The 25,620-nt window shown below is 42.3% G+C and overlaps 1 protein-coding gene across 7 annotated transcripts in view; it reads right to left on the bottom strand.

The window, feature by feature from the left end:
* Positions 1-23,023, bottom strand: part of LOC125459733 (putative phosphoenolpyruvate synthase) — a 160,786-nt gene extending 137,763 nt beyond the window's left edge. The window contains exons 1-3 of one of the 7 annotated variants that reach the window (XM_059651757.1): positions 22,992-23,023; positions 5,208-5,792; positions 3,153-3,287 (exon numbers count right to left, since the gene is read on the bottom strand). In XM_059651757.1, the coding sequence (XP_059507740.1) occupies positions 3,153-3,287; positions 5,208-5,423 (351 nt within the window). In that variant the 5' untranslated portion in view covers positions 5,424-5,792; positions 22,992-23,023. Of the gene's footprint in view, positions 1-3,152; positions 3,288-5,150; positions 5,793-17,692; positions 17,708-21,030; positions 22,073-22,991 lie in introns of those variants that run through there. The other 6 variants (XM_059651756.1, XM_059651758.1, XM_059651755.1 and 3 more) reach the window with 6 other exon arrangements.
* Between the last annotated feature and the right edge of the window lie 2,597 nt (positions 23,024-25,620).

Raw genomic sequence — 25,620 nt, 5'->3', positions numbered from 1 at the left:
GAGAGATGCAAAGGAAAGCAAGTCTGGGCAACACTCAACGCTCTTGTGAGTTCTGCAGTCTGTAATTCAACATTTCTCAATCATGTGCACTTTTTTTGGGGGAGGGGTGGCTTTGATCTGAAATTAATGAAAGCATTAACATTGTGGAAGCTCGAAGCCCAATGCAAATAAATCATAGTGCATTCAAAGCTTTGGCACAAATCTTATCCAGTAGAAAAAACTGTAAATACTATTTGTCTAACAAACTTTTTTCTCAGATTATAGTCAGTTGAGAGTTTGGATAATCGTCCTCGCACATCTTGCTTTCAGTTGCCTGACATTTAATGACTGATCTGACATCTACTAGTGGTCTGATACTGGGATGACATTGCAATGACCAGGATGACATCACATGACCAGGAGCCATTGTGAGTCCAGACAGCAGCGTAACAGATCAAACGGCAGAAACATTAATTACTTTGACCTTTGGCATTGGGACTACAAAAACTGCGACACCACACAACTCCTCAGAAGCCAACTTCACTGACCAAGGATGAACTGGAGGAACCAAAGAGAGTTTGGATGTGAAAGTCACAACTGTGGTATTGATGTAGGCCTGTAGCCAAGAGGCCAGACCCCATTACAGAGATCCAGGAACACATTACAAAGTCTCCCGTTGATGTCAAGCAGCAACAGAGGAGCAGAGAAAGAGGAACAAGAAGAAAAGAGAAGGTGAACTCTATTTCAATGAAATCTTGCAGTATGTTCAAATGTTCCGAGATGGTGCCAGAGCATGGCGATACTTTGCGTATAACATGCGATAAAGCTTTTCAGACTGTATTTTTTGTGCAGCTGCGATAATAAATCGAAATCTAAATTCAAACTGTGAGATAGCACGGCCTGCAGATGTTGGAGTCAGAGGCAATACAGTGTGAAGCTGGAGGAACACAGCAGGTCAGGCAGCATCAGAGGAGCTAGAAAGTCAATGTTTTGTGTTTACACCCTTCATTAGGACTCTTGTGTTTTTGCAAACTGAAAAATTCATCATAACAAATAACATTTGTTTTCAATTTTTCCAAGAAAATTTAATTCAGCATTAGAGACCAGCATAAATTAGAATGAAAGATAACAAAGTGTGGAACCGGATGAACACAGCAGGCCAAGCAGCATCTCAGGAGCACAAAAGCTGACGTTTCGGCCCTAGACCCTTCATCAGAGAGGGGGATGGGGAGAGGGTTCTGGGATAAATAGGGAGAGAGGAGGAGGCGGACTGAAGGTGGAGAGAAAACAAGATAGGTAGAGAGGAGAGTATAGGTGATGAGGTAGGGAGGGGATAGGTCAGTCCAGGGAAGACGGACAGGTCAAGGAGGCGGGATGAGGTGGTAGGTAGGAAATGGAGGTGCGGCTTGAGGTGGGAGGAAGGGATGGTTTAGGGAAGCAGAGACAGGCTGGGCTGGTTTTGGGATGCAGTGGGGGGAGGAGAAGAACTGGGCTGGTTTTGGGATGCAGTGGGGGAAGGGGAGATTATGAAGCTTGTGAAGTCCACATTGATACCATTGGGCTGCAGGGTTCCCAAGCGGAATATGAGTTGCAGTTCTTGCAACCCTCGGGTGGCATCATTGTGGCACTGCACGAGGCCCATGATGGACATGTCATCTGACGAATGGGAGGGGGAGTTGAAATGGTTCGCGACTGGGAGGTGCAGTTGTTTGTTGCGAACCGAGCGGAGGTGTTCGGCAAAGCAGTCCCCAAGCCTCCGCTTGGTTTCGCCAACGTAGAGGAAGACACACCGGGTACAATGGATACAATATACCACATTGGCAGATGTGCAGGTGAACATCTGCTTGATATGGAAGGTCATCTTGGGGCCTGGGATAGGGGTGAGGGAGGAGGTGTGGGGGCAAGTGTAGCACTTCCTGCAGTTGCAAGGGAAGGTGTCCGGTGTGGTGGGGTTGGAGGGGAGTGTGGAGCGAACAAGGGAGTCACGGAGAGAGTAGTCTCTCCGGAAGGCAGACAAGGGTGGGGATGGAAAAATAGCTTGGGTGGTGGGGTCGGATTGTAGATGGCGGAAGTGTCGGAGGATGATGCGTTGTATCCGGAGGTTGGTGGGGTGGTGTGTGAGAATGAGGGGGATCCTCTGGGGGCGGTTGTGGCAGGGGCGGGGTGTGAGGGATGTGTTGCGGGAAATGCGGGACTCGCGGTCAATGGCGTTCTCAAACACTGTGGGGGGAAAGTTGCGGTGCTTGAAGAACGTGGACATCTGGGATGTGCGGGAGTGGAATGCCTCATCGTGGGAGCAGATGCGGCGGAGGCGGAGGAATTGGGAATGGGGATGGAATTTTTGCAGGGGCGTGGGTGGGAGGAGGTGTATTCTAGGTAGCTGTGGGAGTCAGTGGGCTTGAAATGGACATCAGTTACCAGCTGGTTGCCTGAGATGGAGACTGAGAGGTCCAGGAAGGTGAGGGATGTGTTGGAGATGGCCCAGGTGAACTTGAGGTTGGGGTGGAAGGTGTTGGTGAAGTAGATGAACTGTTCGAGCTCCTCTGGGGAGCAAGAGGCAGCGCCGATACAGTCATCAATGTAACGGAGGAAGAGGTGGGGTTTGGGGCCTGTGTAGGTGCGTAAGACGGACTGTTCCACGTAACCTACAAAGAGGCAGGCATAGCTTGGGCCCATGCGGGTACTCATGGCCATGAAGTTAGTTTAATAAAGCTACTTTGTTTATGCCCTTTCATTATCTTTAGTAGTTACCCTCATCATTTTTAGACATGACTAACCATGCATACTGCAAATTTAGATAGTGAGTTTTTTCTAAAAGATAATTGAGCAGTTTGACCCCATCCAAATGTTTTCACAAAGCAATCAATAGCAAAAGCTTAGGCTGACATTGTCCTTGGTCCTGACTCAAAAATATGCAAGTTTTTACAGCATCTAATCTGGCAGAAATCAGCTAACTCATTACAAATTGAACCAGACTGTAGGACTGTCTCGTGTGCAACTTCACTATAGGCTGACTAGCAAGTGAGTCCATAGGGTATGTTCTCGAGCCCTTAAATTTCATGAGATAAAATAAAAGAAAAATAAGCACAGTTTTAATGATTCTTGTGGAAATAACAACGTTCTAGAAAAATAAACAAATTGTATTTTGCAAAAAGCTGTGAATGGGGACTTACCTCAAAACATCCAACTCCATCAACTCGAAGCAACACCCACACTTCACACAAGTCATTGGGTTTCCGGCAAATACGAACAACAAAGTAGGTTTTATCCACTTCTGTGAATCCCATAAAATAAACTGAGTCGATAGCCTGTAAAAAGTGCAGAAACAGTTCGAGTCTAATCAGTGGTTGTCAATACAGTAAAATAAGCGCTACTTCAAAATACTATGAAAGACATGTAGAGTGAAGCTGTCTCACATACCTTCTACCGTGTGACAGTTTGGAATAATGTTGAAGATTTCAATATTTTCAAATATGCAATAATGCATAAAGCATTGTATGGAAAGCACTTTACAGGGTGTTCTGTAGAGTGCTGCCATAGAACACTCTGTAAAGTGTTATCCATACAAAGCTTTACATCGGCTGATTTGTTGTAAGTGAAATGATTCTATGAAACCATGTGACTATCTGTGTTCTGAATTCTTCGTTTTACACTTCAGACTGTTTGGAGATTTCAACACACACAGACACACACACAAACAAACATACAAAGACAGTAAGAAACAACATGTTGTGAGGTGGGCTTGTAGCCAGACTGATATTACAATACTGTTCATATATTTATTAACGTAAATTTAAATATTACGTTTATAAGATTAAAGGAAGGACAAAGGACAAGGCTCCTCAGCCAATATTTGTTTCAAGAAAGTTAGCAGCTCACAATTGCTATTGTTATTCACAGTCATAAATATGGTCCGAGGTTTCAGCATCAAATTATGTATGATTGTGATCCTATATTTGATCTGTCAAGTACAATTAAAAAGTTTACCAGTTTCTGAAATAATGTCACGATAGGTACAAACAAGTCTAAATCATGAAGATTTTTATATGATACATAGGACATTGTCTGAGACATTTTTGGATTTGTTCTTTAAAGCAAAACTGATTAGCAGGCCAAATATCTGGTTCAAAAATGTTTTCCTACTTTTTAGTGGGTCCAACGCAATAATATGAGTAATATGAAATGTGAGCTTGGAGGCAGATGATACTGTGACTGGCAGCTGGGCTGGGCTGGAAGTTTTACCTCAGATAACAGACCAGAAGAATAGGCAGATTTTTCAATGAGAAACAGATACACCTTTTACATTTAATACCACAAAGTAAGTACCTGTTTCCTTCACCTGATGAAGGGGCTACACTCTGAAAGCTTGTGATTTCAAACAAACCTGTTGGACTATAACCTGGTGACAGGCAACTTCTGCCTTTGCTTTTTAAAAACATTAAACTGGATTTTGTGGTTATGGCCAAGCTGTGGCATTTATAGCTGAGCATGAAAAAGGCTGCCCAAAATATTATTTTGATATCATCAGTGATAGCATTCTCATTCGATAGGCCAGTTTAAATTGAGCATCAGTTCAATGGAAACTCAGGCATGCAACACTGGTGATAACAGGAAGTGCAATAATCAGCCAATCACATTAAAGTATTCTCACAAACAAGAAAGCAGGAAGTACAAATCTTTGGTCTTCTTGCAGTCAAAGGCATGACAGAAGAACATTAATTTAAAGTAGATACCAAGAAATCCATTAAGGAATTCAGAAGAAATGTACTGATCCAAAGTAAAATGAGATAATGTAACGAGATACCACACAGTTTGGTTGAAGCAAATAATATTGATACACTTAACGGGGAGCTAGAAAATCATACGATCGAGAAGGAAACAGATGATTACAATAGTAGATTCAGATAAGAAAGTATAGGAGGAGAAACAACGAAAAGGATTATTTTGCATAAAATGACCTCTTTCTGTGTCATATTAAAATAAAATTTCCTTCACTTGTGGTCTAAAATTTCATGGAAAAATAAATGATTAAGATCAAAGCCAAAATATTATAAACAAATCTAAAGAAAACTTTATTAATCATAATAAAAACAAGTTGACATTTCACAAATTAAAATTTAGATTCTCAGGGGCAGCGAAGGTGTTTGCTCGTAATTAAAATTTTAGCATACCGTTAAAACAAAACTCTATCTCATTCAACAGAGTGTAAAAATTTCAAATGTTTTTACAGTGAGGCTATGATGGTTGTGGCAGCAGGATAGGAAGTGTTCTCCTGTGCCCATGTACTCCCAAGCACCTGGCCAGCGGTATTCTTCTTTGTTCTTTATTTTTGTTGCTTTGTTTTCTTTTCTATCAAAATTCACCATTTCTTCTTTTCTGCGGCTACAGTGGAGGAAGGCAGTCACGAGGGCAGCGTGTGAACCTGGATGTCCACTCATCGTCATAGTGGTTGCAGCTTGAGCGAAGGTTTCATCATCAGTGACACGGTTGGCTTAGGTCTACTCTTCCTGGCTGCAGTTTTAGCTACTGCTTCACCGTCAGTGACTTAGTTTCAGCGACGGCTACATGGCGGTCACATGGTGGTTCCAGTTCATTCCTTGTGGCTTAAGCAGCAACTAAAGCAGTGATAGCTTGTGTGACGCTTTCAGCATCAGTAACTTGTTGGATCTGGTCTGTTCCCCCTGGCTGTGCGGGTGATGCAGCAGCTTTGGCTGTGGTAGCATTGTGGGTCCCATCTGGAAATCCTTGCTTTGGCCGTCTGAGGGGCAAGCTTTGGCAACAGCGTTCCATAGCTACTCCATAAACCCAGATTGCTATGGAGGGAACAGAAGATGAACTTTGTCTTAACTTTATCTCAATTATTTTGTTTGTCATTTTTATAATTAAAATGGTACCAGATTATGGCGACTTATACATCTTTCACTATATTTTCATAAATATAAGCGACAATACATTTCAATTCTATTCTATGAGGATAAAAGTGAACATCTGTGCCATTTCACTCTGGGAAGACTTTAACAGCAGCATTTGGTTCAGTATAGATTCACAATCAGCAACATCTGGATTTTCTCAACTCCTCTTCATCCCCAGCTGAAAGGTCAACAGGGCCCCACTCAGGAAGAATGGCCATGTGACTATAAGGCTCATGGGACTCCCCTTCACAATGGTTCGGGAGAGCAAGCTCCGTTCAGCAGCAAATGAGCGCCAAAGCTATGCTATCAGCTGCATCACATGGAAGCAGTGGCCATTGCTCAGACAACAGGCATGCCCCAAGGCCAACGGTAAGTCGGCTGACTACTTACTGACTGCATTTTACGTTCATGCATGAGGCATGAGGCAACAATTCAGTGCAACAATCAATTTACTCCACAAAGGGATCACAACAGGGGACAATGAATAGACGAGAAGTGTCAGGTATCTCAAAAATAGTTATTCACAAAGAAAGTTCACAGGGTGACTCAGAATTAATAAAACAAGAATTGAAATCTGGAACTTTTTAATACTTTGTATTTCCAAAATAGATTTTAATTACATTCAATAACCGTAACTCCACAAATTCATGTTTCGTAATTGAATTCTATTCTTGGAGATTGTGGAAGGGAAGCGCATCTGGTAGAATTCCATGTTTTAATGAAAGTAATGAACACTTCCACAGTGTGGAAAAACTGCAAAGAAGTTTCAAAGTTAAAAAGAAGCGAAGGCAACTTGAAAGGAGCCTCGCCTTTTAACATTGCTTATCAGAACACTGGCAGACCTGTATATTCTGCAACGCAAAACCCATTATGGCATTTCTCAAATGAAATAAAGGATGATAATTAGACTGGAACAGTGTTTATGTTTTTAGCATTTTGGAAAGATAATTTAGGATGTAAGTTCCTTCAAATACTTTGAATCTTGATGGAAATTAGAAAATCTGTAACAAAAGGACGCATAGTCTTTTTACATAAGACTTAACAATTCACAAGTCTGCAGAGAACCTCTGTATTACCTAAATGGGTGATAGTTTAAAAACAAAAGCAGAAATTGCAGGAGAAACTAAGCAGATATGGCAGCATTTGTGCAGAGAAAGCAGAATGAAAAATTTTGAGTCCAGTGAAAAATCCCCAAACACGAAACACTAACTCTGCCTTCTCTCCACTTTTGTGACCGACCTCCTAAGCTTCATGAGCAATTTCTGTTTTTGTTTTGGATCTCCAGCATCTGTCGTTCTTTATTTTCTTTAATGCTAAAAAAACTATGTGAAATCATTCCAGAAGTAGTACCCATTAAAAGGCCATCTGTTTTTCAGTTCAAAAGTCATTTTCAATGGAATTCTAACCTGTTTGGAAAGCTATTTGGTTTTAAATTGAAAGAGTATCATCTATGTTGCCTGCCATTCTGGGGCAAAGAGGGACTAGTGGACCCAAGTACCTCTCTTGCAAAAGACAACTGACAGTTCATGCTGTTCCTCTTGTGCATATCAGGACAATTGCAAGAATGCCACATTTCAATCAATCACAACAATTCATGCTAACAGACAAAAGGAAGACCATTGGTAAGCAAGCCAACTCTGACTGGTCAGGCATTGCCACAGTGAAAGCAGCAGCCAACTGAAGGCTCCCCAGACTCTGAGCAATTCATAAAAGGTGCAACGCTTGCTGATGTTTCTTCATTTTGCAGGGTATCGCTCCTTGTGAATGTCTGTCAATTCCAACAAGACTAAATGAGACAGGGCGTGAGCTTAACTGATTATCAGTATAGAGCGGGAGGATATTGCCACTTCAAAATGATTATTTTGTCCTGTTTTTTGAAGAGAGTTTGTAAAGGCAAACATACTGAAGTGGCTACGGAAGACAGCATATGTCAACAATCAAAGGGGGTTAGGCTTTTTAAAAAAACAGTCATAACAATGGAAGCGCAGGGATGTGGCCAGTTCCCATAGATCAAGTTTCTAGATTTTTTTTATCTATCGCAGTCAGAAGCTGTTTGGATCCCAGAAGAATTGGAGCTTCAGCAAAATGTTTCCTAGCTACTACATTCTCCAATATCTCATATTGATGTTGTTTCCTCCTGGATTGGAAAATTGCCTGTAAGCATCCGAGTTTGAATTTACCTTTCTGGTAAGGGGAGGGGGGGTGGTGTTTATGGAATGTCACTATATTGAAACAGTTAATTGGTAAGAGGTACTGTATCAATTATACAGTCAACCTTTCTAATTGTCAAGTTATTCTAATTTCCTTTTTTGTTTGTATTTGAACAAGTGTTTAAATAAATTGTATTTCTCTTAACATCAAGTGGTTTGACCAGTTGCATCACATCTTTCCAGAAGATATTGGTGCTTTTAGAACTCAATAATAAAGATTACCCTTTCTACGGAAGCAAAATACATTCTAATATTGACTGAAAAGCAATTACATGCATGTGAAAAGAAAACAGATTATTTGGCAGTAACTGAATGGATTATAAATATCATGAGCATATTCATCCTCCAGGGTGTTTAGTGATATTCCATTGGATGTCCAGGAGACTGCTATAGCTTATCCAAACCCAGAAGGTTTGCAGCAACTGGGACATAACACCACAGATGACTGAGCTTTGGACAAACGTGATTCTGGCTACGAAACCAGTCCAATTCAGTTGTGACTCTGTCAACGTGGTATTGATGTTTGATATATTAGCTAGGGTGTTCACCACAGTGTCTGTTGCTTTTTCCTGCTATCTGATTATCAGAAGATCTGAAAGGCAGCTAAAGTAAAAGTGATTAAATATCTTGGTTTGACAGTGGTACAGAGTCCAGGTCTTAAATGCCTTAAGCAGAATGGGTGGTCCCATTAGTCTTGAACTTTCAGTCTGGTATGTATACTTGCTCCTTTTAATTGCCAAAGTGATGTTCTAAGTCTACCAAAGGCTATGCTTACTTGGGTAATTCTTGTATGTGTCCAGTTGTCAACAAAGACAACTTAGGAGAGTGTGCCGAGATAAGTGAACATATTACGTTTGACAGATTCTGGTCATGGACTATAATCTTGGGCTAAAAATAGGACTTCTATGGAGAAGACAGGTACATGACATCAGTTTTCCTTGCATTGACTATAAGGCTGATGCTGTTGCTTGCACTGGAGAATAGGTCTGTGCTATATTTGAACCTAGTTCTGAATCAAGGGCTAGTGCATAGTCATCAGAAACAGGAGTTAGCAAAGGATGTTGCCTGGAGTCAACTCTGAGCAACTTCTCACTCACGCGATGTTTGATTTTGCTGCCACAACCACTAACACGCAAGACATCAGAGCCTACGATAGAGAAAAAGTACACACCAAAGGGGTTTGTTAATAGCGTGCAGTTGTGTTTAACTCTGGTAGTGGCTGGGAGGGGGTCCAAAAATTCACCCATCGTGGAGAGACACAGTCATATCATCCTGAAATTGTTGAACTACTGTGGTGAATTTATCTGGGCAGACAGATTTCTCCATGGGCTTTTCAAATGCCCTGCAGTTGATTGTGTCAGAGGCCTTAGTCAGGTGAATAAACATGATGCAGATGGTCCATGTTCTGTTCTTGGCATTTCTCCTGGAGCCATCAAACTACAATTACCATATCAATGGGTCCTCAAACTTTTCTGAAGACATATTGAGTCTGGCAATAGAACTGGTTGAGATATTGCACTAAGTAGTTTGCAAGCATTCTGCTGAAGATTTTGCCGGTGAGAGAGAACAATGACATTACTCTATGATTGTTGCAAAAACAAGTATGCTCCTTCCTACTTTCACTGTTGACCAGTGGAGGCATATTCTCTTGGGATGGTTCCTTGCTCCCACACGAACTGAAGAGTTCAGTGAATGCCTTTTAAGCCTCAATTGGATGAATGCTGTATATTGCCACTGGTAGAATACATACAATTCAGTGCAGGAAAAATAATTAGCAAAGGTTGTTGCTTCATGCATTCATCATTATCCAGATGGTAGCAGCTATAAACTTGTTGATTAGTATTTGTTGGGTTTGAAGGATAGAGATTCATTTAAAACTCTAATGTAAGTAATTAAAACTGGAAACATTGCTCTACTGTGAGATCAGAAAGTGACTCTTCACTCATATGGAAAGGACTGTGGGTTGCCCACTCACACAGGGAGGTAGGATTGATTTAATTGCAAGACATTAAGGTTTTTGTGTTTTTTTCTCTTTACACATTGTAGACTCGTACCGCAACTAGAAAGAATAAAATGTTAAAAACTTGTTCATTTCCGGAACAATTTCAGATTTTTGGTGCCAGTTTGCAATTTGGCTGACGGTTGTTTAACTACTTAACTACTGCTAAATGAGTAGAATGTGTGATTGCTGCCAGATCATCATTATGGACTTCAAGACAGCAACAGAAAATCAGGCGGTAGGACCAAGCCCGCACAGCCCGTTTCTATCTCCTTCCCAAAATCCACAAACCTGCCTGCCCTGGTCGACCCATCGTCTCAGCCTGTTCCTGCCCCACCGAACTCATCTCCACCTATCTGGACTCCATTTTCTCCCCTTTGGTCCAGGAACTCCCCACCTATGTCCGTGACACCACCCACGCCCTCCACCTCCTCCAGGACTTCCAATTCCCTGGCCCCCAACACCTCATATTCACCATGGACGTCCAGTCCCTGTACACCTGCATTCCGCATGGAGATGGCCTCAAGGCCCTCCGCTTCTTCCTGTCCCGCAGGCCCGACCAGGCCCCCTCCACCGACACTCTCATCCGCCTAGCGGAACTCGTCCTCACACTCAACAACTTCTCTTTTGACTCCTCCCACTTTCTACAGACCAAGGGGGTGGCCATGGGCACCCGCATGGGCCCCAGCTATGCCTGCCTCTTTGTAGGTTACGTGGAACAGTCCATCTTCCGCACCTACACAGGCCCCAAACCCCACCTCTTCCTCCGGTACATTGATGACTGTATCGGCGCCGCCTCTTGCTCCCCAGAGGAGCTCGAACAGTTCATCCACTTCACCAACACCTTCCACCCCAACCTTCAGTTCACCTGGGCCATCTCCAGCACATCCCTCACCTTCCTGGACCTCTCAGTCTCCATCTCAGGCAACCAGCTTGTAACTGATGTCCATTTCAAGCCCACCGACTCCCACAGCTACCTAGAATACACCTCCTCCCACCCACCCTCCTGCAAAAACTCCATCCCCTATTCCCAATTCCTCCGCCTCCGCCGCATCTGCTCCCACGATAAGACATTCCACTCCCGCACATCCCAGATGTCCAAGTTCTTTAAGGACCGCAACTTCCCCCCCACGGTGATTGAGAACGCCCTTGACCGCGTCTCCCGCATTTCCCGCGACACATCCCTCACACCCCGCCCCCGCCACAACCGCCCCAAGAGGATCCCCCTCGTTCTCACACACCACCCTACCAACCTCCGGATACAACGCATTATCCTCCGACACTTCCGCCATTTACAATCCGACCCCACCACCCAAGACATTTTTCCATCCCCACCCCTGTCTGCTTTCCGGAGAGACCACTCTCTCCGTGACTCCCTTGTTCGCTCCACACTGCCCTCCAACCCCACCACACCCGGCACCTTCCCCTGCAACCGCAGGAAATGCTACACTTGTCCCCACACCTCCTCCCTCACCCCCATCCCAGGCCCCAAGATGACATTCCACATTAAGCAGAGGTTCACCTGCACATCTGCCAATGTGGTATACTGCATCCACTGTACCCGGTGCGGCTTTCTCTACATTGGGGAAACCAAGCGGAGGCTTGGGGACCGCTTTGCAGAACACCTCCGCTCAGTTCGCAACAAACAACTGCACCTCCCAGTCGCAAACCATTTCCACTCCCCCTCCCATTCTCTTGATGACATGTCCATCATGGGCCTCCTGCACTGCCACAATGATGCCACCCGAAGGTTGCAGGAACAGCAACTCATATTCCGCCTGGGAACCCTGCAGCCATATGGTATCAATGTGGACTTCACCAGTTTCAAAATCTCCCCTTCCCCCACTGCATCCCTAAACCAGCCCAGTTCATCCCCTCCCCCCACTGCACCACACAACCAGCCCAGCTCTTCCCCCCCACCCACTGCATCCCAAAACCAGTCCAACCTGTCTCTGCCTCCCTAACCGGTTCTTCCTCTCACCCATCCCTTCCTCCCACCCCCAGCCGCACCCCCAGCTACCTACTAACCTCATCCCACCTCCTTGACCTGTCCGTCTTCCCTGGACTGACCTATCCCCTCCCTACCTCCCCACCTACACCCTCTCCACCTATCTTCTTTGCTCTCCATCTTCGGTCCGCCTCCCCCTCTCTCCCTATTTATTCCAGTTCCCTCCCCCCATCCCCCTCTCTGATGAAGGGTCTAGGCCCGAAACGTCAGCTTTTGTGCTCCTGAGATGCTGCTTGGCCTGCTGTGTTCATCCAGCCTCACATTTTATTATCTTAGGTAGGACCAAGCTGATTATTTATGCATCTCAATGGTAAACAAGTATATATCTGAATGTTTTGTTATTTTTTACCTGTTTTCTGGCACATTTTTTTCACAATAATTGCCATCACAACATAATAAATCACCAAATAGTCTGGAAGATTGGAGGTCAATAAAGAATTTGAGATTATCTTCACATTATTGTTGAATGACAGAAACTCTCATTGTAGAAAATGAACCACTTAAAGTAATATGCCTGTGCTAGTTCTTTGAAACAGCAGCCAAGCTCAGTCCCTCAATTTATAAATCTCAGTCAACTATATGTATTTTTTTTTAATAACCTTAGCAACTTGTCTTGCCATCTTTCACCCCTGCAGTTAAATAGAAACTACAGACTCAATGTAGTCTCTGGTAGGCTATTTGGACAGTTTGGAAGGGCACTGGAAGGGGTGAGCAGAAATGAAAAACTCAGCTGGCAAACAGGGCTGAAGAAAATAGAGGCCAGTGATTCCTATATATTAAATAAAAACCAAAAGAACTGTGGGTGCTGTAAATCAGGAGCAAAAACAGAAGTTGCTGGAAAAGTTCAGCAGGTCTGGAAGCATCTGTGAAGAAAAAATCAGAGTTAACGCTTCGGATCCAGTGACCCTTCCTCAGAACTGATGGTGGTTAGCGAAATGTCAGTTTCTGTGCAGCGTAGATCCCTGTAAATTCATAGTCCACTTTCTTCCATTGTAGCCAAGATGGCTGAGAAAGCAGGGGCTCCTAAGGTGACACATTAGACAACACTTAACACAGAGATAACAGCCACAGTACACATCACCAGTTCATGAGAACATCTGCTACATAAATATATACATTATATATATATATATATATATATATATGGGCCAAAGCTTTACAGAGTCCTGCAATCAGTCAGTCCTGACACCACCAAAACTAAGCATCAGTGAGCAAGTCATTGCTAAAAAAGGGCTGTATGAACACACAGTTGACAACTTCTGACAGTTTTTAGCTGATAGTTGGGATAAAGGTTGAGAGAATAGTCAACAATGACTAGGCCAGCTTTTATTAACCATCAGCTGTTCTCCTTGAGAAAAAGTTGATAATGTGCTTTAATGAAACTCAAGTGGTGTAGATAACAACCAATGGTTGCTGGGGAGAGTGTCCCAAAATTTTGTCCCAGCAACACTGAAGGAACGACAACGTCAGGATGGTTTGCGGCTTGGAGGGAAACTTGCAGGTGATGGTATTCCCAGGCATCTGCCACCATTGCCCTTCAAAGTGCTCGTGTAGAACAGTTCTACTGTATCCTGTGAGAAGGATTCCTGGACAAAAACAAATTGACTCTTCTTCTGAGATAACAAAATGTGGAGCTAGATGAACACTGCAGGCCAAGCAGCACCTTAGGAGCACAAATGCTCCTAAGATGCTGCTTGGCCTGCTGTGTTCATCCAGCTCCACACTTTATTATCTCGGATTCTCCAGCATCTGCAGATCCCATTATCTCTGACTCTTCTTCTGAATTGTGCAAATGTTCCATTATTTTCATCACCGAATGTTTTAGCAGAGACCATAGCAGAAATGAGGTAGCAACAAATTATAAATTAATGGTGTAAAAATAGAATATCTAAGTAAGAAGCAATTTACTGAGAAACTGTAATAATGAATTTAAATGAATTGCTCAAAACACTCAGCAGATTATGCATCACCCCTTTGAAATGGCAGTATGACTTTGCAGAACTGATGGACTCAATACATACAACGTAGAACCTTGTCAACACTGGCAACTATATTAAAATTAACCTTTATAAGTTACTTTTGGATATGTACTTAGTTCTTGGGACCTTGTCTGATCTCACAGGTGGGTCTAAAAATTTCTGTGGCATTGCCTTGAAAAAGAGAAGGTGGGTGTTTATTGATATGCTGGTAAATATTCATCTCTGAATTAACAGCATAAAAGCAGACTGTCTGACCACAACCACATTGCCATGGTGAGAGCTTACTATATAAAAATTGGTTGCCACATTTCATACATTGCACCAGTAACTTTGCTGCTGTGAAACACTTTGGACATCTTACGGTTGCGAAAGATGTTATGCAAATGTAAGTCTTGTTTTCGGAATTAATTAGTCAATTGAATGACTGTGTTAGTAGGATGATAATGATGAGCTTGAAGTGAAGTAGGCGTAAAAAAAAACAGTTGGAAAAGACTGCAGACACTGTAATGACTGGCAATGATGTGAGGTAAGAACTAGGTAAAAGCAACAGTTTTGGAACAGATTTCAATTATCATAGAAACTAGAAGCAAAGGCAGAACAGAATAGTTTGACTGAAATTAAAGTAGATAAAGAATACGAACTTAACTATTAAGCTCGAAGTTAGAGCTACAAAGTCAAAACAGGAAGGGACAGTAATGCCTGGTTCCTATAGCATCATTGAGTTTTGAATAGCAAATGTTCACACAGGCAAGCACCTGCAGGAAATTGTTTGTGATAAAGGCAACTAGACTTGATTAGGATTCAGAGGAAACCAATACATCTGGGAGGAAGACAAAGTTGATAATGTGCTTTATTGAAACTCAAGTAGTGTAGACAACAACCAATGGTTGCTGGGGAGACTGTCCCAAAATTTTGTCCCAGCAACACTGAAGGAACAACAACGTCAGGATGGTTTGCAGCAACAGGTCCAAAGGGTAGTTGCCCTGTTGAGAGATCAGACACTAACAGTGGAAGAGAAGGTCCCCTGACCCTTGGGATAGGGAGGAAAGAAAAGCACTGAGGACTTTACATTTTCCAGTCTGTATGACTGGCTTCCAATGAGAAGAATATAAATTATTGGCAAGAATGTTAATTGATTATAGAGTACAACAAGAAAGGGGTAGATCTCAAGAGAGGGGTGCATAATTGGAGTCAACAGTAACTGCCTATGCCCGTCAATGCAACATTGCCCAACCATTCCCCTGCTTCAGATCATGTGGTGCTGAAAACCTCAATCACATCTTTGTTACCTCCTCCAAACTTAACTGTTCCAATAAGCTCCTTGCCCAGTTCCCAAATTTTGCCCTCAATAAACCTGGAATCATACCAAACCCATCTTCTATCACTCAATGCATAGGTTTGCTTTATGGCAGACCATCGTGAGGTATCAATGTGATATAGAAGTTCTTATAAAGTATGGATAACTGAAGTTAAATTTTCATTACATTTTGCAACTCAGACTGAAATTCACAGATGTTTTCATGCCTGCCAAGTGGAAATTATGACAATCTTCATTTCAATGGCAGGAGCTATTACTGTAAAAAAAACACTAAAAATTGAAAAACAAGCTAACATACCATTGTCATCAAGGTTAACTACGGTCAGATTAGACCCTACCAATAGAAGAGTACGAAGGAGATTAATAAATGACAGGGCAGTGTCAGGAAGAAGATGCATCAAAGAATCAAAGTGGCAGCTATTTTCCACTATTTCTAGCTTTTTCTACTGGGGCAGCAGCTGAACAGGACAAAGGCTACTAAATTGCCAACACTGACAGACAGGAAAGTTGTTTAAATGAGGAAGGAAACATAAGAAAAGAAAATCAAAATCATCAAAAGAAACGAGTGGAGAAAGCAAAGGATATGAAGGAATTATGATTTGTTTCTTTAAAAAAAACTACAAGACAAAAAGCTTGAATAGGTTAAGCTAAACTCAATATGTTTTAGAAGAAAGAGAGGTGATTATATTGAAACAAATAACATTCTGAGAGGACTTCACGGGCTACATCATGGCAGAATGTTTGTTCTCATGGTGAAGTCTACAATTAAGTGGCAGAGTATTAAAATAAAGGATTTTACATTTAAGGTGGAGATAAGCAGAAATTGTTACTATTTGGAATTCTCTTCCTTTTTGAGCACTGAAAGCTGGTTTACTGAATATATTCTAGGCTGACTTAGACTTTTAATAGACAATGGAGTGTAGTGTTATAGGGACAGAAAGAGAAGGGAAGTTGAGGCCAAAATAAGATATTCCATTCATTCACAGGATGAGGGTGTCACTGGCCAGGCATTTATTTCCCTTCCCTAATTGCCCAGAGGGCAGTTAAAAGCCAACCACATTGCTGTGGGCCTGGAGTCACATGTAGGCCACAACAGGTGAGGATGGCAGATCTCCTTCCCTAAAGGACAATAGTGTACCAGATGGGATTTTCCAACAATTGATAATGGATTCACAGTCATTATTAGATTCTTAATTCCAGACATTTATTGAATTCATATTCCACCGTCTGCCATGGCGGGATTCAAACCCAGGTCAACAGAACTTTATCCTGGTGTCTGGATTAACAGTCCGGTGATAATATTACTCGGTCATCGCCTCCCCATAACAACAGCTCAGCTGTAATGTTAGTGAATGGCAACAGAGGCTAAATGGTTTGCTCATGCCCTGTTGCTTCTTGACAAATATCTTTAGGAAGGCCAGAATAGGTAAGAACGGAGGCAATGCCTGTTGTAGACATGAATGCTTTTCAGGCAACAGTGGTTTGTCAGTTAGAAAAAAGAAAACTGGAACCGTTACTCTGTATTCAAATTTACCTCGCTGTTCATTGGGACCATGACTGAACTTGTCGTGATCAAAAGCCATATAGTGGAATTTTAGTGAGAGGGCAATATGAGGTAAAATCTATTGATAAATCAGGAAGGTGTACAGGAATAACAAATTGCATAGAATATACAGCGTAGAATCAAACCATTAACCACAACTTGCCTCAACTCCATAGGAGTCTCCTCTCATTTGCTTAGCACCATCTGGCTTTACTTTGAAAGCATCTGTAGTGATTGGAATGAGGGCCAGGTAGATCTCATTGAATATTAGTTCCCTATTGGATTGCTAACCTGGGCCCATCAGGGAGTCCTGGCTGACAGTTATAAACAGGATTCTCAGAGATTCCCAACACTGTATGAATTGGCTCTGGGTTAGATGGTCAGAATCCATGTAAATAAAGCATGACTTGGTAACAGGATACCAGCCTCAGTGGAATTATCTCAGCATCCAAACTATTTACCTCAAGTATATTGTATGATTTGGAATCTCATATTCTAATCATTTTCTGAATCAACATATTTGTCCTTAACTTCACATAAGATTGAGTAATTCCAATCTTAAATTGGCCTCTCCTTGATTTGGACTCTACAACAATGAAATTATTTTCTCCACACCCACCCTGTCCCGTCCTTTCAGGATTTTAAAATTCCATATCAGAACTCCTTTAAACCTATCATTTTATAAAAGTTCTACTCCATTTAAGTATTTTCCAAAGCTTTAATCTCTTAATTCTAGTTACTTACTTGTCAATCTTTTCATGCTGCCTCCAGTGTATTATTGTGTCTTCTTTTATGTATAGAAATCAGATCCATCAGCACTTGAAATGCAGCCTGACCAGATCCTGTGCAAATTTAACTTAACCTCATTTGTTGAATTCTTTGCCTCCAGAAAAAAATCCAAATGCATTGCTAGCATTTTTTTTTACTACATGGCTCACCTATCATGCTCCTTTTAATAATTTCATTTCAGCCCTTAGATCCCCTTGCCCCAAGACACCATTCAGTTTATTTTTCTGCAAGTGGAGGTGATGTGCCTATTTTTGCTAACCAAGGTTCATTGCCTCAGGTTTGTCTGTTTAAAATATACTTCCTACTTAAATGAACAGTCTGCAAGTTTCGATTGTCGTCATGTATAATGTACTAATTCCACCCCAAGGCCGCCGTTTTTTATCTCCAAAAATTGACATCGAGCCACTTATTACTGAGGTCTAAACTGTGAAAGCAAATGCTGAGTTTCCCAGTGTCCCTGCACTGACCCTTGTTGGATATAAACATAAAGTGTTGGAGAAACTTAGCAGGACCAGTAGCATCTACAGAGAGGGGAACACAGTTAATGCTTTGAAACTTATGCTTCCACTTCAGAACTGGAGAGTTCCAAAACTGGTGTTGTCAACCGATGAGTCATTTGACTTGAAATAATAGCACTGTTTACTCTTCCATAGATGTTGTCAGACCGGCTGGGTTTCTTCAGCATTCTCGGTATTTGTTTTAGATTTCCAGCAGGCATGGTATTTTGTTTGATCCTTGTGGAATATTGATTGATTTTTAAAATTGCACACGATTTGTATCTTGTGCAGTAGAAAATTGCAAAGTTTCAAAATGTCAAGTTTTGGAATCCCTTCAACAAATACAGTAATTAGAAATTAATGTAATTTGAAGAGGCTATATGAGGTCTCTATTTACAAAAAAATTGAGAGAATACAGGAAAATTCAGAAAGGAACTTCAGCAATAGTTCTGAAGAAGGGTCACTGGACTTAATGCGTTAAGTCTGTTTTCTCTCCACAGATAGTGCTGGACGTGCTGTGTTCCTGTAGCAACTTATTTTTTAAATCAGCAATAGATTATCAGAAACACGAGAAGTAGCACAAATCACAACTCATGTTTTTTTCTTCAAAATTCCTGACGAAGTGATAAAAGGATGTGAGAAGAACCCCCATGAGGCAATACTCTTATATTTGAAATTTTATTGAGTGGAAGGACTAAACAATGAGCATTGTAATGACTGAGGAGAAAACCAATTTTGGTTGGTGCAGAACAAGCTTAACATCTTCTGTAAGGAAGATTTTGGATTCGTTAAAAATGAAATGTTGAAATAAAACAAATAGAATCAGAAACAGGCAACACAGATTTCAGGAATTAAGATCACATTTAAGAATTTTGCAGAAGTTCTGTAAGAATGTTCACAAAACCATTGACAAATTACTTGATAACTAATTATTAGAGATTACTGAAGAAATCGGAGACAGAAAAAAGGAAAATTAGATGAAGAAATAATTAAATAGTTGGAAACACAGGAACAGTTCAGAATAGTTAGCAGTGGGTAGCAATATCTGTCACAATAGTACTAATGATTTGGAAAAAAATGAAAGAACTGTAGAATGCTGTAAATCAGGAACAAAACCAAAGTTGCTGGAAAAGCTCAGCATGTCTGGCAGCATCTGTGAAGGAAAAAACAGAGTTAATGTTTTGGGTTCTGAGAAAGGGTCACTGAACCCGAAACATTAACTAATGATTTGGACACAGATCTAGAAGTAATGTTGTTCAAATTTGAAGACAATAATAAAGTATAAATTAAAGAAGCCATAGCAAAACACGATGAAGACCAAAAGAAGCTACAAAGGTACTTTGTAGTGCATCCTGTTGAGCAGGATGTGCCACCTATTAAAAGTGCTTTAATAAGATAATGGCAGGTAGCAGTCAGTGTCAGTAAATGTGTCACATTTTATTTGCACTAATTACACTTTTGGAAAGGTTGGGTAATGTGGAAGGACAGAGGGATTTGGAGGTTGAAGGTCAAAATATATTAACAGTGGATAAGGCAGAATTCACTGGGATTTCCAAATTTATGGCAAGTAGCTCACCATAATTTCTATGTGTTGTGAAATGTATATTAAAGAAACAAATACCCAATTTCATGAATATGGCTCTGAGTTTTAAATGCTCATTTATCAATACTGATACAGTCACTGTCTGAGTGAGGATAGCAACTCAGAAGGATCTTCGATTCAGTATATAACTCAAAAGGCAGTAACAACTTGTTTCTGATTGTGTGCTACAGTTTTTTTTTCGTAATTCTTCAATAACAAACTTGCTACTTTATTAGAACTGGTATATTAGAAAATGCACGGAACAAAAAGAATTTATAAATCTCGACATACTGACTTCTGTGGACTGATTCATAGCTTGCTAATGTTCTGTCATTTCCAAACACACTATCCAAACATCACATTGTCACTTTCTTGTATTTCCCCTTATGCTGATAGTGCCCTACTCTTTTCACTCATTTCAGCAGAAGTTAGACTGAAGGCTGAACACAGTTGAAATGGTGCTGCAGAACGCAGGGCAAGTATCCCACACATTTAATACTAGAAAACCAAAAGATGCAGTCCTAAAGCAGAATCAGCACACACCCTCCGATTTCTGAGGGTGCAGTGAGCCCTCCAAATACCCATTTGAGGCACCATTTCCCCGCGCTCCCTCTCACAAAGTCAACGCTTTGGCATCATCCTCTGTCAGTCCACTCCACAGTGTCCTTCCCGCTGCATATTTACGGCAGGGAGAGCTTCAACAGAAACCGGATCAGAGATCAGCACTCGTTTCGTTTTCTTGCCGTAATGTTTACTCCTTACTGTGATTGAAATGCTAGTCTTCAATGATTCTTAAACCCATAATCTTTCATGTCATGCTTTGATTACTCATTCAAGATTGCGTGTACCCTAAACATTTCACAATTATATTTGTAAACAGTTGAATAATTAACTCCCGCTGTGTTCGTGCTGTAGACAGAGAAAAAAAATCAGCCCTCAAAGCAAATGACGGGCAGAAAGAACACGGATAGAAGAAATGGTGGGGGGGGGGGGGTGGTGGTGGTGTTGTGCAAGATGTAAACATATCAAAGTGATTCAAAATGAGTCAAAAAGATAGTGAAACACACACCAGACTTGCGTGACAGGACAGTATCTCAAAGTTAGTGAGGCAGAAACAGAGAATTGTGAAGGGCGTATTATCCTAAATGTGTCAATGGCAGCAACAATATATAACCTGCCAGCAACATATTGCAGACTGATCATCGATAACTCACATGAGAGTGATCCATTAATTCCTGCACGCATTCCATTTCTTCTGCAGAAGACCGGGAACTTTGACCGAGCCCCCCTCCACCTTTCAGTTCACCGGGTCGGGTCTGAAGATCCTCTTTCCTGCGCCCCAGCCCCATCTTCAACCTGTCCCGATCATTCTTGTTGCCTATGGCTTTCCTCTGCCAGAACACGCGATACCGGTAAACACATATGACCAGCAACTTTTTCAGAGTGTAAAAGCGCCCCGGTACCGAATACCTGCCGTTCACGGGCTGGGGCTGCGCCTGCAGTAAGTTGGTCACGATGTAGATGCACAGTAAAGCTACAAGGATCGAAGCGAGGCCGAGCATTCTGCAGAGTTTCTCTCTTTACCGTTACTCCAGGTACTGGACGCCCCAAATGCAATATTACATTTGGTGCACAGCTCCCAAAATCCGAGTCAGCGACCAACCAGCAGGTGGAAAGCCGGAGGGAAGCTGTTCTGTTTCGACCCAAATGCGCGGACGCTAATATGTCTTAACTGCCTTTCGGGGAGAGGCGTGATCTCATCTGGGTAGTTCCCTGAAACTGATGGACGGATTAACAAATCCTGCGTAATTCACACTGACACCAGTCCCTTCAACATCCCTAATCTACATCCCCAAACGCCCCAATCCTCTAGTATTTTTTTCCCTGACCCTCCAACACCACCTGCCCAAAAAAATACAATCTGCCCCAAACGTTCCCATTACATGATCCAATCAAATCCAACAAAAACAGAAATTACTGGAGACACTCATGCTGCCAGACCTACTGAGTTTCTCCAGCAATTTCTGGTTTTATTTCCATTTCCAGAACACGCAGTCCTTTGGGTTTTTCCTTTGTCCAACCAGATCAAATCTTGCCAGCCTACCAACTACTGTTTTGTATCTTCCTACCTGTTTGCCACTCTAAATCCATCACACTGCTATCCTACCACCCAACTCCTTGCCACCTTATTCCCAGCCACCCTATCCCTATCGCTCTGCCACCCAATTCCCTACCACCTGCCACCCTATCCCCCACTGCTTTGCTACCCTATCCCCTAACACTCTGCCACTCTACCCCCAATCACGCTGCTACTCTTCACCTATTGCCCTGCCAGTTGCCCAGTAGCCTCCTTATCTACTTACTCCACCCAGTCTATGCTCTTGCACGCCTTCACATTCACTCACATACTCATGCTAACACGCTGACAGGTTCTGAGATATTTAAACTGCAACTTATCAAAATATGGCAACTAGTGCAAAAGAATGTGCCATCTGTGTGGATTCTATGTGAGGATCCTGGCACCGACAAGGACGGTGTATCAGAAGATCAGCCAGTAAACCAGAGACAGGTATGTCAGTAATTGGTTGTATGGTCACTGATGGAAGTAGGGGCTCCAGTGCCATACTGCTTCTGAGTTTCCAGAAGCATTTCTAATTAAGGGAGCCACAGAATGGGTTATGATGAGTTCATGAACTCTCAGATTATTGAAGCTGTAACAACCACAGGAATGGAAAGCATCTCAGAAAACTGCTTCCTGGCTCACTCACTCATAGCTGGAGAGCATGCAGAAGAATCTGAGGGCCTGATGTGCAGTAACCTCTCCTAATGACATAAGGAAGAGGGCAGACTTTTCAAACAATCAGGTACATGCAAGTCAGCAGTATACATATGGTGTCCACAACCTTGAGAGATTTTATTGCACGGATCCATCACTTCATGAGGGTGGGAAAAGTAAGCAGCAGAATTTTTTCTGTACCAAGATCCACATTCTGGCTCACCCTGCATTCTAATGCACAATACTCTCCATGTCAACACGATTCAAAGCCCATTCATTGTCTAAGTTCAGACACATCACATAGACATTTGTACTGTGAAAACTCACACATGCTCATCCCATTGTCCTCTCACATCCAAGTCTCACATTCAATCTCCCCAAATTATGTCCAACCCTTACCTCCACATGACCTCTCAGTGGTGAGTTGCTGACAGGGTTATAAAGAGATGCCCTGAACGTTGCACACAGAATTTACAGTGAAAATATTCTGGAATGAGCTGTGTGATCATTATCATTACTGAGCCAACACCTCCCTCGGGGTTTCCCCCATGCTGTCAATCCCCCTCCCTCCCAAGATGAAACTCTGCAGAGGACAATGTGGATTCTGTTCCTTGGACACTATTAGAACATAGAACATTGAACAGTACAGCAGAGTACAGGCCCTTCACCCCACGATATTATGCTGGCCTATAATCCTACTCTAAGATCATACTACCCTGCATACCCGTCATTTTACTATTCTCCATGTGCCTATCCAAGAGTCGCTTGAATGTCCCTAATGTATCTGACTCCACTACCACTGCCGGCAGCACATTCCACGCCACCACTCTGTGTGTAATGAACCTACCTCTGACATATCCCACATACATTCCTCCAATCACCTCAAAATTATGCCCCCTCATAATAGTCACTTCCACTCCTGGGAAAATTTCTCTGGCTACCCTGATTAAATTCTCTGTGTACACCCAACACCATTTCCTATTGTATGTGACAAATCCTATTCCATCAAGGAAGGAAGCCATCAAGGCACAAATTGACAAAGAAGTAGGATCAAGTAGACAGAGAGGTCACCTACCAGGCTCTGACCTGAAGAATGTGGCAGGTAAAAAAGTTCAATGCCTCACACAATACTTCCACTGGTCAATGGATACATCTTCAGATGAGATATTCCACCTACTCGACAACCAACCAATCTCTCATGGTGCTGAGTACAATGTCACCTCATCCTTCACCCATCAACAATTAGAAAGCATGCTTCACATGCCCCATCTCACAGTTCACACATATCATCAGCTATTCATTTATTGAAGCTACATCAACTAACTGGAACACACCAATTAATATTCTCAGATAACAAGGTGTAGAGCTGGATGAGCACAACAGGCCAAGCATCAGAGGAGCAGGAAAGCTGAAGAAGGGTCCAGACCCAAAATGTCAGCTTTCCCGCTCCTCTGATTCTGCTTGGCCTGCTGTGTTCATCCAGACTCTCCAGCATTGGCAGTTCCCACTATCTCTGAATTGACATTCACCATCTCTTCCCTGCAGGACAAACTAATCATGAACCACAATGCCAAGAATTCCAGGGACTAGGCACTGCACTTTCCAAGAACTTTGAAGGAGTTGGTAGTCCTCACCATGGTCCAGCTGTGACTGTCCATTTAAGACTGAGATGAGGAGAAATTTCTTCACCCAGAGAGCAGAGACCCTGTGGAACTCTCTGCTACATACAACATTTGAGGCACAATATTGGATGCTTTAAAGAGTTAAGTATGTTTCGTAGCAAAGAGACCAAAGGATAGGGGGATAAAGCAGGAATGGGATGTTGAATCGGTTGATCAACCAAATCATATAGACTGGCAGAGCAGGTTTGAAGAACCAAATGGTCTACTCCTGTTCCTATTTTCAATGTTTTTATGTGACTCAGGTGATGACACCCAAAGACAGCGAGGACATTCTTGATGATGGTGAGTTTTAAGCTCCTTCGTAACACCTCATCGTGCTATCTGGCCCAAGTGAGAGCTGCAAATGGTATAATCATGAATGCTTTTCGAACCTGGGTACCTGGAGCCGTGAGGCAGCTGTGCTAACCACTGAGCCACCCAACAGTTCAATTCAGCAGCAGAAGCTCAAATAGAGATCATGAGCCATATTAACTGTTGCACCAGCTCAGCTCTAGTGTCATGCAGGCTCAGATTACTGCAATCAATGGTTTCCGTGTGCCTGGCTTCTGTGTGTGTGTGTGTGTGTGTGTGTGTGTGTGTGTGTGTGTGTATGTGTGTGTGTGTGTGTGTGTGTGTGTTCTAACTGTTCCCTTTCAGCCAGCAAACCAGACTGTTGTCATTCTGCAGATGTGTGGTTTTGTTGCAATGTACTCTGGTTGCAGCATGGCTCTCAATGTAGGCATATATACTGTAGTGAAAAAAAACAGTCTCTCAAGGTTCACAGCTGCTCAAGCACATGCTACAAGACCACTGGTATAACAGCAATCTTCCACAGGCCACCCTACAGCAAATCACATAATGCTGTGCCAGAGCTCTGGTACAGGCAAAAGCATCTACAAGCCTGACACTAAGGAATTGCACTCCAAGAATAGTTCAATTTTTATTGGATCTTTTCTTTCAGGATATTAGTGGAGAACACTATGATCATACTTAACAAGGATATAAATGCAGTAAATGTGGAGAAACTGAATGACAGTTCAGTTTGAGTATTCTCTTACAGATATCTTACTCAGAACCAAAATCCCAGATGACTCCTCATCCTTCTCTTCTTTCTCTCGAAGTTGCTACTGAGGATCTGATGACAAGGGTTATACCTTCATCATACCAAGGTTGTGGAGGATGTTGCAATATGATAAGCGTGTACCTTTAAGAAGTCTACCATTTCAATCACAACCTATCTCAACAGGATATGGTGTATTAGTCCTATGACTTTATGCATAATCTGAAGCAGCAGTGATAAGGGCCAGGCATATTATAAGCAGCCTCTAGATTAGCATTGTGTGTTAAAAAAAACAGAAGTTGCTGGG

This window comes from Stegostoma tigrinum, chromosome 16, assembly GCF_030684315.1.
Source record: "Stegostoma tigrinum isolate sSteTig4 chromosome 16, sSteTig4.hap1, whole genome shotgun sequence".
NCBI lineage: Eukaryota > Metazoa > Chordata > Chondrichthyes > Orectolobiformes > Stegostomatidae > Stegostoma > Stegostoma tigrinum.
The sequence above is the reverse complement of the archived record's forward strand: the minus strand, read 5'-3'. Positions and strand labels throughout refer to the sequence as shown.